The sequence below is a fragment of the Scyliorhinus torazame genome, chromosome 1, assembly GCF_047496885.1.
Source record: "Scyliorhinus torazame isolate Kashiwa2021f chromosome 1, sScyTor2.1, whole genome shotgun sequence".
NCBI lineage: Eukaryota > Metazoa > Chordata > Chondrichthyes > Carcharhiniformes > Scyliorhinidae > Scyliorhinus > Scyliorhinus torazame.
This window is the reverse complement of record NC_092707.1, coordinates 113,478,601-113,497,288: the sequence shown is the minus strand read 5'-3', so window position 1 is coordinate 113,497,288 and position 18,688 is coordinate 113,478,601. Positions and strand designations below refer to the sequence as shown.

At 49.1% G+C, this 18,688-nt stretch overlaps 1 protein-coding gene across 3 annotated transcripts in view; it reads left to right on the top strand.

Annotated features, from left to right (window-relative positions):
- The window catches only part of LOC140411087 (tumor necrosis factor alpha-induced protein 3-like), a 112,073-nt gene that overhangs the window by 55,776 nt on the left and 37,609 nt on the right, over window positions 1–18,688 (top strand). For 2 of the 3 annotated variants that reach the window (XM_072500116.1, XM_072500125.1), the window contains exons 5-7: window positions 5,917–6,090; window positions 13,555–13,723; window positions 17,709–18,598. In XM_072500116.1, the coding sequence (XP_072356217.1) occupies window positions 5,917–6,090; window positions 13,555–13,723; window positions 17,709–18,598 (1,233 nt within the window). The remainder of the gene's footprint in view (window positions 1–5,916; window positions 6,091–13,554; window positions 13,724–17,708; window positions 18,599–18,688) is intronic. The other variant, XM_072500133.1, reaches the window with a different exon arrangement.

The following is an 18,688-nucleotide window of genomic DNA, read 5'->3' as shown; positions in this document are numbered from 1 at the left end:
ACAATTACTCACTCAAGTCGAGAAGTGATGAAGTCAATCGAGGCTTTATTAAGCAAGACTTGTTCCCCAGCAGCTCAGTTACAGAATGCGGCTGCTGGGAGAACCCGGGCTCTTATACTCCACCTTTCTGGGCGGAGCCAGCAGGCGGCAGGTCCAACCAGGATCCGGGACCTGTCAGCCAATAGCCTCTCGGCTTCACAGGTACCATACTACCCCTAATACATACCACCACATTCACCCCTTGTTAAAAAAGAACCCGGCGGGGTGGTGGTTCGCATGGTGGTAGGGGTTTACAAGGCTGGTCCTGGAACTAATTTTGTACAGTGGCTATGCATTTAGCCCAACAGTTAACTATATACAGGTTTTGTCAGAATTATTTACAAATTTTTGTCACGCGCATTCCACGAGTCGAGCGGGTGCCCTGGTCGTCCTTGTCGATTGCCTCAGCCCCAGTGGTGGTGCAGGTGCTGGCTCGGGCACTGTCGTCTCTGGGAGCGATGCGCTGTTAGTCCCTGTTTCTTTACTCCTGGGCGGGCACCGGAGGAGGACCGATCCACCCGGGAAGGGAGCGGTCGTGGGGTGCGCCGGTGGGAGAGAGGGGGTGATCGGTGTTGGCGGTGTGTGTGTGTTTCCGGCGGGCGCCAGGTCCCGCAGGGAGACCGTGTCCTGTCGGCCGTCGGGGTAAGCCACGTAGGCGTACTGAGGGTTTGCGTGGAGAAGGTGAACCCTCTCGACCAACGGGTCCGATTTGTGCGCCCGCACATGCTTTCAGAGCAAGGTGGGTCCTGGGGCTGCCAGCCAGGTCGGCAGCGACGTTCCGGAGGAGGACTTCCTAGGGAAGACAAGGAGGCGCTTGTGGGGCGTTTGGTTAGCGGTGGTACACAGCAGCAACCGGATGGAGTGGAGGGCATCCGGGAGGACTTCCTGCCACCGGGAAACTGGGAGATTTCTGGACCGTAGGGCCAGTAGGAGGGTCTTCCAGAGTTCTCCCTCTCTACCTGACCGTTCTCCCGGGGGTTGTAACTGGTCGTCCTGCTTGAGGCAATGCCCTTGCTGAGCAGGAACTGACACAGTTCGTCGCTCATGAAGGAGGACCCCCTGTCGCTATGGATGTACGCGGGGAAACCGAACAGTGTAAAGATGGTGCCGAGCGCTTTAATGACTGTGGCCGCTGTCATGTCGGGGCAGGGGATGGCGAAGGGGAAACGGGACTACTCGTCCACCACGTTTAGGAAGTATGCGTTGCGGTCGGTGGAGGGGAGGGGGCCTTTGAAAACTGAGGCGTTCAAAGGGACGGGAAGCCTTTATCAGGTGCGCTCTATCTGGCCTGAAAAAGTGCGGTTTGCACTCTGCGCAGGTTTGGCAGTTCCTGGTGGCTGTACGGACCTCCTCCACAGAGTAGGGGAGGTTGCGGGACTTCACAAAATGGTAGAATCGAGTGACCCCTGGGTGGCAGAAGTCCTCGTGGAGGGCTTGGAGGCGGTCTACTTGTGCGTTGGCACATGTGCCGCGGGATATGGCATCGGGCGGCTCGTTCAGCTTTCCGGGACGATACAAGATCTCATAGTTATAGGTGGAGAGCTCAATCCTCCACCTCACGGTCTTGTCATTTTTAATTTTGCCCCGCTGTGCATTATCGAACATAAAGGCTACCGACCGTTTGTCAGTGAGGAGAGTGAATCTCCTGCCGGCCAGGTAATGCCTCCAATGTCGCACAGCTTCCACTATGGCTTGGGCTTCCTTTTCCACTGAGGAGTGGCGGATTTCTGAGGCGTGGAGGGTCCGGGACAAAAAGGCCACGGGTCTGCCCGCTTGGTTGAGGGTGGCCGCCAGAGCTACAGATGATGCGTCGCTGTCGACTTGGAAGGAGAGGGACTCGTTGATAGGGTGCATCGTGGTCTTTGCGATATCCACTTTGATGCGGCTGAAGGCCTGGCGGGCCTCTGTCGACAGGGGGAAGGTAGTGGACTGGATTAACGGGCGGGCCTTGTCTGCGTACTGGGGGACCCACTGAGCGTAGTATGAAAAGAAGCCCAGGCAGCGTTTCAGGGCTTTGGAGCAGTGGGGGAGGGGAAATTCCAGAAGGGGGCGCATGCGTTCGGGGTCGGGGCCTATCACTCCATTGCGCACTACGTATCCCAGGATGGCCAGACGGTTGGTGCTAAAAACGCATTTTCCCTCGTTGTAGGTGAGGTTCAGGGCGTTAGCGGTCTGGAGGAATTTGCGGAGGTTGGCGTCGTGGTCCTGCTGGTCATGGCCGCAGATGGTTACGTTGTCGAGGTATGGGAAAGTGGCCCGCAAACCGTGCTGGTCAACCATTCGGTGCATCTCCCGTTGGAAGACCGAGACTCCGTTCGTGACGCCAAATGGGACCCTTAGAAAATGGTAGAGCCGCCCGTCTGCCTCGAAGGCCGTGTACTTGCGGTCACTCGGGCGGATGGGGAGCTGGTGGTATGCGGACTTGAGGTCCACGGTGGACTTGCACTGTGCAATCCGATTGACCATGTCGGATATGCGGGGGAGAGGGTACGCATCGAGCTGCGTGTCCCTATTGATGGTCTGACTATAGTCTACGACCATCCTCTGCTTCTCCCCGGTCTTCACAACTACCACCTGGGCTCTCCAGGGAGCATTGCTGGCCTGGATTATGCCTTCCCTCAGCAGCCGCTGGACTTCAGATCGGATAAACGTCCGGTCCTGGGCGCTGTATCGTCTGCTCCTAGTGGCGACGGGTTTCCAATCCGGGGTGAGGTTCGCAAACAAGGAAGGCGGTTCAACCTTGAGGGTTGCGAGGCCGCAGATAGTGAGTGGGGGTATTGGGCCGCCGAATTGAAACGTTAGGCTCTGGAGGTTACACTGGAAATCTAACCCTAAGAGAGTGGGAGCGCAGAGTTGGGGAAGGACGTAAAGCCTATAATTCTTAAACTCCCTCCCTTGCACCGTTAGGTTCGCGATGCAGAACCCTTTGATCTCTACGGAATGGGATCCCGCTGCCAGGAAAATCTTTTGGGTGCTCGGACGAATGGAAAGAAAACAGCGTCTTACCGTATCCGGGTGGATAAAACTTTCCGTTCTCCCAGAGTCGATCAGGCATGGCGTCTCGTACCTGTTGACCAGCACCGTTGTTGTTGCCGTTTGGAGCGTCCGGGGCCGAGATTGGTCCAGGGTCACTGAAGCCAGTCTTGGTTGTTGCATCGCTGCGTTTTCTTCAGACCCTGTGGAGCCGTCTATGCTCGGGTCCCTGGCTATCAGCCAAGGTGGCGGCGTCCATGGATCACACGCGGTCAGGGGTGGACAAAATGGCCGCCCCCATGGATTGCACGTGGCCGGGAGGGTCACAAGATGGCGGCACCCACCCTCCCCGCGTGGTGTCTGGGACCCAAAATGGCGGCGCCCGCGGGCCGCACATGGATCGTTGGGGAGGTTGAGTCTGCTGTCCCCGTTCTCCCCCGGAGATGGCGGCGACCCCCCCGGGACTGGCACACTGCTGCGTAATACCCCTTTTTGCCGCAGTTCTTACAGATAGCTGAGTGGGCCGGGCAGCGCTGCCGGGGGTGTTTCGCCTGCCTGCAAAAATAGCAGCGGGGCCCACCGGGTTGGTCTGGTGTTCTAGCTGCGCAGGCCTGCAGGGGGGTGGGGGATGCCGGGGAGTCGGTCGCAACGGGGGGCCACGGAGCCCAAGGGGCTGCCGCGCGGGCGGGGCTGTAGGCGCGGGCATTTTGGGAGGCCACATCGAGGGAGGCCGCAAGGGCCCGTGCCTCTGCGAGTCCTAACGAGTCTCTCTCTAACAGTCTTTGGCGAATTTGAGAAGAAGTCATACCTGCCACAAAAGCATCCCTGATTAGGAGCTCAGTGTGCTCGTTTGCGCTCACCGACGGGCAGTTGCAGTTCCTTCCCAAAATCAACAGTGCGCTGTAGAACTCGTCGAGCGATTCTCTGGGGATTTGCCGTCTCGTCGCGAGTTGGTGGCGTGCGTAGACCTGGTTTATGGGCCGAATGTAGACTCCTTTCAGCATGGTGAGCGGCGTCGGAAAATCCTCCGCGTCTTCGATGAGCGTGTAGATCTCCGGGCTCACCCTGGAATGCAGGACCTGCATTTTCTGATCTTCCGTGGTCCGGCCGGGGGCCGTTCGAAGGTAACCTTCGAAACATGCTAGCCAGTGTTTAAACACAGCCGCCGGGTTTGCTGCATGGGGGCTGATTCGCAGACACTCCAGGGCGATCCGGAGCTCCATAGTCTTTTTAAGCTTGCTTAATAAATTGTAGCGCAACAATTACTCACTCAAGTCGAGAAGTGATGAAGTCAATCGAGGCTTTATTAAGCAAGACTTGTTCCCCAGCAGCTCAGTTACAGAATGCGGCTGCTGGGTGAACCTGGGTTCTTATACTCCGCCTTTCTGGGCGGAGCAAGCAGGCGGCAGATCCAACCAGGACCCGGGACCTGTCAACCAATAGCCTCTCGGCTTCACAGGTACCGTACTACCCCTAATACATACCACCACATGTTCATCACAAGAGAGCTGAACTCATTGGCCTCACCGTCTCCTCAGAGATCGGGCCACCATTTTGAAAGGGTGCCCCAATCTCTGAGTGAGCATTCGGGTCCCCCACACCCCCACCCATGGCAGCGTCACCCCCCACACACATGGGGACCCTCCACACCCCACCAAGTGAGAACACCCCACTATGGGTCGCTGAGGGCCCCCATTTTTAGGCCTTCCCATGCCCACATTCCAGCCTCCTCCCCTTTTAGGAGCCCCACCATTCACCCCCCCCCCCAACTTTCCACAGGCCCACCATACCCACCCTTCACCCCCCCCCCCCCAACCCTCATCCCACCTTTCATAGATATTGGCCCCCTCAGGCCCTGACTATTGGCAGTGCGACCCTGGAATCCAAGCACCCTTGAAGTGCTCCTGCCACCCTCACAGTGCCACCAGGGTACCTTGACAATACCAGAGTGGCAGTGCAATGGTGCCAAACTGGTAGTGCCAAGGTGCCCTGGTACCAGGGGGAAAGCCAGGGTGCCACCCTACCCTGTTTCCGACCACCCAGTAGCCCCCATTGGCCTGGGAGACCCCCCTAGGTGTCGTTCAGCCTGGTCCACATTTGTGTGGAACAGTACTAATCGGCGCCCAGCCAGGGTCTCCCTGGGGAGGCCGTTAGATGCCAGGAGCCAGTTAGTTCCAGCAATGACACGGTTAAGTGAGTTCTTGAACCCACTTAGCCGTGTGAGACTGGATCCCACCCATTGTGGATCTAACCACATCTTACGAGGCGCAACAGCTGTTTGGAAGCCTTGGGGAGGTCTCTCCCAGCATCTACCAGCTTTATGCTGCTCCGATTCTCACGGGACGCGGCCGGTAGATCATGCCCAATATGTTTCTGGAATGATCCACTTTCAGAAACTTCATTAATGAAGAAAAAAAAAATGTAATTACAGTGATCTACTAGAGCGATAGCATGTTTGCAGCTAGCTCTAAAATACCTCTGCCTAGGAGTGGGTAATTCCCCACTCTTAGACCCGATTGGTCAGCCAGGTCGGCTGACCCTTACTCTGCTGTGTTGCCCTTAAAGAATCTATCAACACAGTATCTAATACACTGTATCCCTCAGCAGATGTAACATATTTGTACTAATTTCCTCTTGCAGCTATAATATTTCATTATTCTTCTGTTGAGGGCAATTAAAATGGACAATAAAACATTTCAAGTTCTACGAGTCACTATGAAAGTGAAACATTAATATTTCAGGGTGCAGTAATCTTCCAGCTCTGAAGAAGTCATACAGGCTCTAAACGTTAACCCCCTGTTTCCCTCTTCACAGATGCTTCCAGACCTGCTGGGTTTTCCCAGCATTTTCCGCTTTTATAATAATCCATTTGAAATAACAGTTGTGATTTTTTATTTTTGAAAGCAGGCAACTCAGAAGGACGTTCCAAAAGTGCTTCAGCCATGATGACATCGAGCCCTGCTGGGATTTACCTGCCTTTGCACTGGCCTCCCTATCACTGCCACACTTATCCCATTTTGCTCAGCTATGTGAATCAACATTTTACACCACTCATCGATATAAATGATGTAGGGCCGGGTAAGGTGTTTAACTTGTCCATTTCAAGAGTCGATCGATTTTCGGGTAACATGTAAAGATCTGTAACAAGCCAAAATGGCTGCTGTTATTCATTAACTCCCCCACAAACAAAGCCAAAGTTCTGATTTACAAGCTGGTCTATAACTAACCTGAGTGCTAATTTCAAGAATGGAGAACAAATAGACTTTACACTCTAGCAGCAGCAATATCTTTAGGGCCAAATTCCTTGGGTCACAATGATAATGGTTAAACACATGCACCTCCCACATCCCAGCAATGACCCTGCCAGACCTGCTCAGGGATCTCATTACAATGAACCAGGTGTGGGAAGGAGCAACTCATGTGACGCTGACTGCAAACTCCGCCTGCCTTGAGGGCTGCTTTTTATAAATAATCCTGTGGTTGATGGTCGGGACCTTGGTCCAACCTGCTCACAACCACCCTATGGCAGCTCCTCACCATAATTATATACTCAGGAAGCACTGAAAGTATGACAGCAGTTTGTGTTGTGACATCTGGCATTGAACATACTGCAGAGATTAAGAATCTAAATTCTGTTCCTTTAGTTCTCAGTGTGCCAGAAAAGCAGATCACTGCAGCGCAGCGTGGCCAATAGAAGCCAGGAGACCCAGCTCTTGGGATCTACCTGGCTCGCAATGCCTCGCGAGATCTAACGTGATCTCACGAGACATAATGTAAATCCCACCCATTGTAGGCAGGATCACTTTTAGGCAAATCTGCATATTAAAGCAAAACAGCTAGTCTCACTTTAGTATGCAGTATCCCGAGGTACCTGATGCAGCCACCTGAGTTGGCCACTTCCCGACTTAAAATAGAGAACCGCAAAGGCTGAAGGGAAATTCAGCCAACACAGGCAAAGACTAGGAAATACAGAAATCATGTGTATTGAAACCTGTAAGGAACCAGACAGCGCTGAAACCAGCAGCCATCTACATAGTAATGTGCGATTCCAAGGCACAATGGCAACAGTTAAGGTAAATAAAGCCAAGCCAGACTCCTCGGCGCCAGCAGGAGCCAAGACAAAGGAAGGCCAATGGACATTTAGGGACCGCCCAACGATCAGGGAACTGCTCCAGCATTGAGAAATCGATCCAAGTGATCAGAAAGTAGTCCAATCACTTGGAACCAGGTACGGGGTCCGCCCCGAAGGGCGGGAAGCCCCTGGGGACTATAAAGTAAAGCCCCCAAGTTCAAATCGTCCTTCTTTGGCAGGGTCACTCAGCAACTTGAATCAACCCGTGAGAGTCACCTGTCCAAGCTGCCGTATCAACCAAGTAAGTCTCCAGTCAACGCTCGCTACGAGATAGACGCTCCTAGCTACCAATCCATACCAGCTTTTGAATCCTGCAGACTCACGACCTGAACGAAAGGCCATTTGTTCCCCTGACCTGGTGGGCCAGTCCGAAGCTAAGTATAGACCTTACAGTGATAGGAATAGCCTAGAAAGTAGAGTTTATGCATGAGTAGTGATTTACTGTGTATAATAAATGTGTTTTGATTTGTATCTTACTAATTGATATGTTGAGTTATTGATCATTACTTGAACTTGAACCTCGTGGCGGTATCATAAAGATACCTGGCGACTCTAGAGCAAAGTTTATAAAACAGAGCCAATTGAACTAACCAAAAGTTAGCAACATATTACTGCCGACATCCTGACGGGACCCGACTTAGAAGTGGCTTAACCACTCCAGGAGAACCCAAAGTTTGAATTAGAAATCCAATTGGGAACAGAAAAACCACAAGTGTTCAAGCAGTTTTGATCAATCCTCATAATTCGGAAGTGTGTTAATGCATGCGTAACTAACAGGGCTATAAGGTAAACTGATAGATTTTTTGTTGCGAAAAACTGTCGGGAGTTTGTATTCTGGAAAATAGCGAAAGCCGTACCCGTAATTACAGCACTGTCGGGGCTGTTTAGCACAGGGCTAAATCGCTGGCTTTGAAAGCAGACCAAGGCGGGCCAGCAGCACAGTTCAATTCCCGTACCAGCCTCCCCGAACAGGCACCGGAATGTGGCGACTAGGGGCTTTTCACAGTAACTTCATTTGAAGCCTACTTGTGACAATAAGCGATTTTCATTTTCATTTCTTCGTACCCCTCGTTCCAAATTTTAAGAGAAGTATTCAGAGATGAAAGATGGCAATGCAGGCAATGCAATGTCTCATGAACCCCGAAGAATTCGTGCTCACAGCGACCAGCAGTAGAGTAGGACACTGTCCCGTTTGGGAAGTGGAAATCAGAAAGTACCTCAAAGGGAAAGGATGGCCTTGGAGCAAATTCTGTGACAATGAGGAAGCAGGACCCGGGAGTATAGGACATGCTTGGTGGGAGAAACTGTCAGAAATTCATAGGAAAAGCTTGGGAAAAGCTCGCAAACCGATGGCAATCGTGTCCTGTTTGGCACAATTGCGAGGCACAGAGGAGGTCGTTCGGGCGCTCCGCAGAGAGATAGAGGAGGCACATCGAATGAGTAAGGTCGATGTGAGCGAGATAGAGAAAGAGAACGCAGAATTAAGAAGGAAGTTAGCAGCAAAGGACGGAGAGGTGGATGGTGCCAAGTGGGCACAGCAGTCTTGTCTGGCGCACTTAAGCAGTTTCCAGACACAGGACAAAAAGGCCTATCAGGACACGCAACGTGCAGTCCTGGTAAGAGAGGAAACAGAGAAACAGGTAGAGGCATTGCAGAGGCAGTGTAGCGACCTGAAAGCAGCATTACGAGCACTCCATGCTACCACCACAGAGCACAGACAGCGCTCACTAGATCACGCAAATTGTCGGAAGCAGATTGCAAAACTGCAGTCTTTACTTTCAGTTCAGAATGGGTTTCAGAGCACCTTTGCATCCCAATTAGATGAGGAAGATGGCCCACATTGGGAAGAATTAAATGAGACCGCGCATAGATATGTTCAGGGAACATACCAAAGCGCCCCAACCCCCCACAGAGCAGATAGTTCAGGCACCAATGAAACCAGTAACCACCCACCGCACAGTCACGTCGGACGGAGATACAGAATTTCTTTATACCACCCCCTTAACCGTGACTCAATTACGGGACGCGTGCGAGAAAATCACACCGTTCCTCCCCACCTCAGACCCCCACCACTTCTTTGCTAGAGTACAGCAGCAGGCGACCATGTACGGCCTGGACTTCATGAGCACGTGAAGCTCACAGTTTTGAGCTTAAACCCTTCGGTCGTAGCAGCCCTTCCCGACCCACAGAATGTAGGAGGTGGCACCCTTGCAGAGATGCACGCAGCGATCCTCCTAGATGCGATTGGCTACAACAGAGGTGACTGTAGAAGGCCTGAATAAGTGCAGGCAGAGAAAGACGGAACACCCCACAGCGTTTGCTGGATCCATTTCACAGCAGTTTTCGGTAATTTAGAACGTGCCTATTTGTCCCAAGACGGTATGGCCAAATGGACCCGCACGCTTATCTCCCATGCCACGGAGGCAGGACAAAAAGCCTGTACAAATTATGACCCCTCAGAGGAAGCCCACAATGAGAAATGGGTTTTAAAAAGATTGTCCCGAGCCTGGGAGCAGTTTGTACAAAACAAACCCGCAGTTAGGAAACCCGAGGAACAGCAGGCAGAAGCAGACATCCAAGCGGTGAAAACGCAGCAGAACCCCGCATGGGCGAATAAAGACAGGAACAGCCCCCCACAGAAACCACAGGAATGTTACAATTGCGGACAATTAGGACATTACACACGAGAATGTCAAGCCCCCCTGAAACAGCAACGGGATCAGCCCCCAAATGCCTCCCGAACCAGAAAAGACACCAACAGCCCCGACCCCCCCACCCAGGGAACCATACCCAAGGGAACAATGCACCAGAGAGCCTGCTCCACCTTATGTGCCCCAGGGGTCATGTTACAACTGTGGGCAGCCAGGACACTTCGCCCGAGACTGCAGGAGACCCCCACCAGCTAGACTAGCCCCCAGATATGAAAGAGAACACCACCCACAGCAGCTACAAGGTCCCAGCTGCCCCATGCACACTGTGAGCGCTTACCCACAACTTCTCCTGGCCGGGACACCTCAGCAAGGCCACTTCATTTTTGTTTCACTCCTCCTTCCTCTCTTCTTCGGCCACACTACACTGCCTCCATATGCTAGTTACACCCCAGTTCAAATGTGATTTACGGTGTCCTTTCTGATGGAACCTGCAGCAAGTTGTTTAATGTTGTTTGTTACAGTTATTTTTAAATGTTGTTTGTAAGATCGGAAATTTTTCCATGGCCCCACGCCTTATTTGTCTGCAGAAACCTTTGAGAACTTGCCAGCGCACTCATCGGCAGAAACCACTGAGAGCTTGCCAGCCCCCGTTCATAACTGCTCTTCTGGTTCGAAGGTAGAACCAATACGGCAACCCCCCACGATGACTACATTTCTTGCCCGTTCTTGTCGGTTGCTCAGGCAGTGGAGAATCGGCATTGGGACCCGCCCTGCCTGAGGACCCCCCCTCTGATCAGCTACGCTCGGGTAGAGCACACACAGCATTGGTCGCCGTCCTACCCGGGGATTCCATCCAATTATTACCCGTCGCGGCCCATACGCACCTTATTTCGGTACGTTTGGTTCAAAAAGTTTTGTTTTGTTTTCAGGCGACCCTTAGGTTGCCATCCCCATGCTATTTACATCCTCAACCATTTGGATGGTAAATCGCACAGCCTGCGAGACGGCTCGCACTGTTTCAGTATTTTTAAGCGTGTCTTGTCCTGAATATTCGGTTTTTAAAAAAAATGAGGGAGTCACACATGGTGACAAATTGTAAAGGGAGAATTGGCACTGAAGGACAGACATACTAACAGACGAGATATTAACCAAGATAGTAACAGACACTATGCTTGATCCATAGAACCCCAGAAGCTCCAGGAAAAGAGACAACACGGAAAGGAAGAGAAGAGAAAGAAGAAGACAACAATAAAGATGGCATACATGTTTTTCGTTATTGCAATTTGTACCCGGTTGCGCGTGAACGCGAACCCCCTGACCCCAACACCCCCAACCGGTAATGATCCACTTCCCCATAGCACACAGAACCCCAAGATAGTCCCTGATACACCATCATGGTGTGATAAGCTCATAACGTGGTACTCCCTTTCCTACGTAGTCAAATCCCTATTAGTGTTGGCGACGCATCGTGCAGACTATCCGCATGAGGAAATGGAGAAGGAGAGCTAGCACCCCGGTGTACAGAATGAGATCCCCTATTTTCGGTTTTCACCAGACCCCCGAACCCGTCGATCTATAATAAAGGACATTTGTTTGCATTCTGTAAATAAAGAAATGGAAAGATTGTACAATCCTGTGCTTGACTGCCAAGCCAGGAAAAATGTAAATGCTGCTTTCATTTTGTATTGTTTAGGAAGTTAGTATGAGTGAATGTTTGAGTGAGTGTAGTTTATTGAGGACAGTTAGAGGTACCGTTTTTTTATTTTGGGAATGCATGTCCCTGTTTTGACATAGCGCCAGTTAAAATGTTAGTTAAAATTTTTCTTGCATAGTTATGGTCAGTGTAGAGGCCATAGAAGAGTGCTCGCCGGGTCAGGGAATGAAGACAACGTAGTTATGTGATCCTTCACGCTTCGCGTTAGGATCACGAGGAGGGAGTGTAGCCACCTGAGTTGGCCACTTCCCGACGTAAAATAGAGAACCGCAAAGGCTAAAGGGAAATTCAGCCAACACAGGCAAAGACTAGGAAATGCAGAAATCATGTGTATTGAAACCTGTAAGGAACCAGACAGCACTGAAACCAGCAGCCATCTGCATAGTAATGCAGCAGCCATCTACATAGTAATGTGCGATCCCAAGGCACAATGGCAACAGTTAAGGTAAATAAAGCCAAGCCAGACTCCTCGGCGCCAGCAGGAGCCAAGACACAGGAAGGCCAACGAACATTTAGGGACCGCCCAACGATCAGGGAACCGCTCCAGCATTGGAGAAATCGATCCAAGTAATCAGAAAGTAGTCCAATCACTTGGAACCAGGTACGGGGTCCGCCCCGAAGGGCGGGATGCCCCTGGGGACTATAAAGTAAAGCCCCAAGTTCAAATCGTCCTTCTTTGGCAGGATCACTCAGCAACTTGAATCAACCCATGAGAGTGACTGTCCAAGCTGCCACATCAACCAAGTAAGTCTCCAGTCAACGCTTGCTACGAGATAGGCGCTCCTAGCTACCAGTCCATACCAGCTTTTGAATCCTGCAGACTCAGGACCTGAACGAAAGGCCATTTGTTCCCCTGACCTGGTGGACCAGTCCGAAGCTACATATAGGCCTTTTAGTGATAGGAGTAGTCTAGAAAGTAGAGTTTATGCATGAGTAGTGATTTACTGTGTATAATAAATGTGTTTTGATTTGAATCTTACTAATTGGTGTGTTGAGCTATTGATCATTACTTGAACTTGAACCTCGTGGTGGTATCATAAAGATACCTGGCGACTCTAGAGCAAAGGTTATAAAACAGAGCCAATTGAACCAACCAAAAGGTAGCAACACTGAGGCTTTGGGATTTTCCCTTTTGCCTCGGAGATCTTGGGCGAGTGCAGTTCTGTAGTGGTCTTCACAAATGGGAACCCGACGGAATGAAACTCATGAGGGTTTCCCAGGGGACCGGAGGCCTCCAGGTGCATGCCTTTTGGGCAAGATGTTACCCTGGCCTGACAAGCTGGCATTGTTTTTGTACGGTGGTGATCGGGTCGGGGGTGCCTTGCACAGTTGTTGGGGTGGGGTAGGTGGGGACCCTCCCATTGTGCGTTGGGGCTTGGGAGGGGGGTTGGGGATTGTTTTTGTGGCTCCAGAGATTGGGATGCCATTTAAAAATGGAGTTCTGGCGAGCGGACCTACTCAGTGAGCAAACCGGGTCTATGTGCGGCCTTGGCCATGCTTTCCCCCTGAGGCCCCCTATTTAACCTGGGTGCTGTTTTATAGCGTCGTGTTTCCCGGCTCTGCGAGCACCAGGAAACGCACAGCTAAACGTGCTTGTTGTGGGACTGTGTTCCCATTTAGTTAAATCCCGCCCATTGTATCTAGGTAAGAGACTTTGGGCTCAGTTGTAACTCCCGAATGTGAACATGACAAAGTGACTATAGAGTGGCCCTGAGCAGCGGAGACCTTTGTTGAGCCTGGAGGAGTCCATCGGAAACTAGACTCTTTAAATATATTATAATTGGATGGGCCCCCTCTGTCTCTGGCTGCTATTCCCAATATCTTTGACCCAGGGAGAAAACCCTGGCTGCTCCCCCGGTCATGGTTCGAGCATTATATATATTTTAAAGAAGGTCTCCGTTGGGCCAGTTGTAGAGTGGGAGGAAATTTCAACTCCAGGATGTGTAAAAAAAATCAGGATGATGATCAAAGCATTTGTTACATCGCAAAGTGTACTGACTCCAGGAATATATTTTTAAAAGATTCCAAATGTTTTCCTCCTTCAGAAATCAATGCTTTTCCACTAGTGGTACCAAGTAAGGATGGGAGTGTAGAATTACCAATTCGCTTTCTCCTGGATACTGAAAAAGGTGACAAAAAAAAGTTGCTGAACAATTATTTGACTGGGATTCCTGTCCCAGACTGGAAAGGTGTGGAATTTGTCAATGCAGCCAGGTCAGTCTAATCGTCTCATTAACTACCGGAAAAACATGCACCGTGTTACCATGTCATTTTTATTATCCAGCAAGGTAGCACAGTGGTTAGTGCAGTTGCTTCACAGCTCCAGGGTCCCAGGTTCGACTCCCGGCTTGGGTCACTGTATGTGTGGAATCTGCACGTTCTCCCTGAATCTGTGTGGGTTTCCTCCGGGTGCTCCGGTTTCCTCCCACGGTCCAAAGATGTGCAGGTTAGGTGGATTGGCCATGATAAATTGCCTTTAGTGTCCATAAAGGTGAGGTGGGATTACTAGGTTATGTGGATAGGTTGGATAATCAACAGAGTCCATTGACAATGGTACATCAACAAAAAGTGATGGTTACAGTGTGGAACAAGGGCAATGGTGATAAGAGATAACAGAAAGAGGTCGGGTTGAGAGAGCTCGCAGAATCGCCATGCTCCGGCGCCATCTTGCATTTACATCTTGGAATTTAAATCATAATTAATGCCTACCTACAGATTCTGCTTTCCTTTTTTAGAACAAAGTTAATTATTTACAAATTCCAGTGGAAAAATTGAGTTTTCAATTGTGATAGCTGGATCTTGATCCAATCCACTGACAAACCTGGTTCAGCACAAGATTCCAAACATTCGATTTGAATCAGAAAACTAGACACCCGAGGGGCTGGATTTTGGCAGAGTCGGGAAGACACCCTCAGATCCAATTTGTGTCAGTTGAGGAAAGGGGAGGGGTGTGATTTACACAGGAGGGAAAACCAAACTCCGCAAGGCCAGCCAGCAGTGTTAAAACAGACCCTGTTTTGGCTTTTTCAAGGGCCTTAACCGGCAGTGGAGGAGTCACAAATTGCTGGAGTGGATAATGGGCTGCACAGTAGCACAGTGGTTAGCACTGTTGCTTCACAGCTCCAGTGTCCCAGGTTCCATTCCCAGCTTAGGTCACTGTCTGTGCGGAGTCTACATGTTCCCATGTCTGCGTGGGTTTCCTCCGGGTGCTCCGTTTTCCCCCCACAATTCCGAAAGACGTGCTGTTAGGTAATTTGGGACATTCTGAATTCTCCCTCCATGTACCCGAACAGGCACTGGAATGTGGCGACTAGGGGCTTTTCACAGTAACTTTATTACAGTGTTACTGTAAACTTACTTGTGAGAATAAAGATTATTTTCTTTAAAAAGCCTGTATGACTGTCATGAACTGAAATTTTAAAAAATGTCTTGTTCTTCAAACCTTAAAAAGTGCTGGCTGCAGCTATCATGGGGAGTTTAAAAAAAACTTTTGCTGGACTGCTTTGATTGACAGGTGTAGGTTAGAAAAAGTGTAGCATCTGATCATGAAGTTTCAATAGAGTTCTTTGTTGAAATTTCCAAAGGACTATCATATGTCATGATGAATGCTGGCTGAGCTTCTAAAGTTAGTTATCTCAGTCGAGATTCTGCTTTCACAATTTTACTGACAGTTTAAAGAGTCTATTAAAGGATTAACTGTATTTGATGTGCAGTCTGAATAAAAGTTTGTTTGTTTTCAATTCGCCAAATGTAGAGATTTGATAGCTTTGTGTGTGTTTTATGAATGGGAGGTTTCTTTCACTATCAAATGTGTCAGAGTGGGAGTTATATTAGGTTGTTAGACGGTTATTCTTTTATCATTACCAAATGACTCCTGAGGTCTGGCCATGGTGAATATTGGTGAGTGGCTATAGAGGTGACATGGAGCGTTAGGAGCTGATGAGAGTTGGTAGTAGGTGGATGTGAGGGATAAGGATGTAACAACTTCTAAAACAACTGTGATAAAGCCCCAAAAATTCGAGGCAGCCCTTCTAACCCACCTGCCTCGCACTCGCCCACCCCCCCGGCCACCTGCACCACGCTTCTGAGATCGGCGTGTCCACCTATACCCCGGGCCTCTCAGGACACTTTGAACACTAAAGGTTTGAGGATTCAGGACGTTTCCCAACTCAAACTGCCTGCTTCAGTAGTGCAGTGCAGTTCAAGAAATTACCTTGGCACACAGGTGGGATACAATAGGGCAAAACTTTGAGGAACTGCCTTTTCCCATCATTCTCTTGCCCAATATTGCAGGGATAGGCTCATTAACATATTAGAGTAAGGCACCAATGCTTGTGATAATGCAACAGAGGAAACAGAACCCTGGAGTGAAGCACAGCCTGTTGAAGCTTCCAAACCAGGCAAGCAATGTGCATTTATATAGCACCCTTAATGCAGTAAAATGTCACAAACTGCTATTCACCAATTAAGGTTTTTAAAAGTTGTTTTGTATCATTAACTCTGGTTCCAATGAGATCATTTGCAAGTTGTAATAAAAGATACAAATATCCAAATTGTCTTAGTTGAATCAAGGGAATCAAAGGGCAGTAAAAGGTTGTGGATGATGGGCAAATTAATTAATTCCCCAGCCACGACTAACTCATCTGTCTTTTCTCTGGAAACTAAGAAGTAATGTATTTCGAACGATTGGAAGTTTGGGACTGGTGATTAACAGTGAGCTATTGAAAATAAAATATCTAATCACTCTTTGTATTAGTATCAGAGCATATAAGTAATTGTTCCAATTAATGCATTTGTTTAGTGAATGATGACATTTTGTAGATTTTATATGATCACATCACTGAAAATATTTTGTCCAGATTTGGAAGGTGGTGGCATGGTAGTAACATCACTGGCAATCCAGAGGCCCAGGATAAAACTCAGGGGACGCGAGTTCAAATCCCACCACAGCACCTGGTGAAATTTAAATTCAATGTGTAAATCCAGGATATGAAAATGAAATGAAAATCGCTTATTGTCACAAGTAGCCTTCAATGAAGTTACTGTGAAAAGCCCCTAGTCGCCACATTCTAAAGTTGGTCGAGTTAATGGTGACCATCGAGTGTTTCAAAGACTCAGTTGGTTCACTAATGCTCTTTTAAAAAAGGAAATCTGCTGTCCTTACCTGGTCTGGCCTACCTGTGACTCCTGATCCACAGCAATAAGATTGACTCATAACTGCCCCTCTGAAATGATTCTAACCAGCGACTCAATTCAAAGGCAATTAGAGATGAGCAGAAAATGCAGGTCACGCCAGTGACACACACATCCCATGAAAGGATAATTTTTTTAAAGTTCCATAAGGCTGTGGCTATTATTTTTGATTGAAGGAAACTGAGTACCAATTTGTTGACGGTATTTCTTCAGCTCTTAGCTCTGCCCCTAGGAACACCTCCAAATCTCTCACTTTGAGGCACGAGTATAGCTCATAGTAAGATGATACAACGGCCGAGATTTTCTGACCCTCCCGGTGGCAGAGGAGGCACACCATTGGCTGCTGGGACCTTACCTGTCCCGCCAAAATCTACGACGTTTTGTATGGCTCGCCTGGCCCACTGCCAGGGAACCTGCCACAGGAAATCGCCTTTGGCAGGACCAGAAGACCCTGCTAGCTGGAAGGGCTGGGCATTCCAACCAATTTGTTCTGAAACCCTTCAAGGTGATTAAATGTGATAGGACAGAGTCTGCCATCAATGAGAGAACAGAACAACCATTTCATTTCAGGATCTTTGTCCCTATGAAGTGAATGAAAAGTCTTATAATTGAATAATAATAACAATCTTTATTGTCACAAGTAGGGCCACATTAACACTGCAATGAAGTTACAGTAAAAAGCCCCTAGTCGCCACATTCGGGCGCCTGCTCAGGTACACAGAGTGAGAATTCAGAAAGTCTAATTCACCCAACAAGCACATCTTTCAGGACTTGTGGGAGGAAGCCGGAGCACCCGGAGGAAACCCATGCAGACACGGGGAGAACGTGCAGATTCCACACAAACAGTGACCCAAGCCGGGAATCGAACCTGGGACCCTGGAGCTGTGAAGCAAAAGTGCTAACCACTGTCCTACCTTGCTGCCCTAAAATCGACTTTATAAAAGGAAAATCCTTCAAAGGAGAAAAATAAGATTATAAATAAATGCAGTTTTGTTTTGTTTTGCAGGTTGTTTCCAAATCCTTTGCCCGATGATCTTAACTTGGTTCAAGATTATTTCCAGCTGGTTAATCATCAGTACATATTCTGGCAGCAAAACATGGATAAGGAAAGAAGTTGTGGGAATGAGGAGGAACTTGCTTTTCTCTCAAATCTATCCATTGTGGGAGACAAATGTTTGACTCGTGGTTGCACATACTTCTGCTCAAAATTCACAAAGCCATTCTGTCATATGTGTCACGATGCTTTCCAAAAGGAAGTAGTGTCTTCAGGGATGATCAACTGTAATCAAAGTGGCAGCCAAGGGTCTGATGAACATTTGCAGTCAGAAAGAACAAAGATCTTTGGATTGCAAGAGATCAGGAACACTCAATCAACTCCATCTCCGCCAGCATCGCACATTCCTTTCTTCAATGAGAACAGCGCCCTGAAATGCAAAACATCTCAATGTCCGTTCACTGGAAGCGTGACACAGAATGGACTCTGCCAAAGTTGCTTCCAAGCAAATCACCACTTAGAATATTTTCCAGAGGGCGACGGTCATCCTGCTCTGTGCTTTCCTAAGTCGGCAGGTGAAATAGTGGAGGAAACAATGGATCTGTGGGGAGAAAGGTGCAGCAATTGTAAGCAAGAAATAAGAAAGTTCAATGGTTTGTGTTTCTCCTGCTTAAAGCCAATTGATTCTCTTGCAAAGTCACATGCCAGAACCAAGCACGTTCCTTCAGAGTCACTGGCCAGCACGGGCAGTTATGGAACATTGTCTCACCAGGACCAAGGACAGACGTTCAGTCAGATCAATGAATCTGGAAAATGCAGAAATCCAAACTGTCAGTACTTTGGGACTGAAGAACAGAATGGATTTTGTACTACATGTTTCTTAAAATACGTGGAAGAGATTGGTAAGTAGTTGCATTTTGTAGAGCAAGCTTTCAGAAATCATGAACACCATGGCCTAAATTTTTCAAATGTGTGCCAATGCGAAGAAAGTT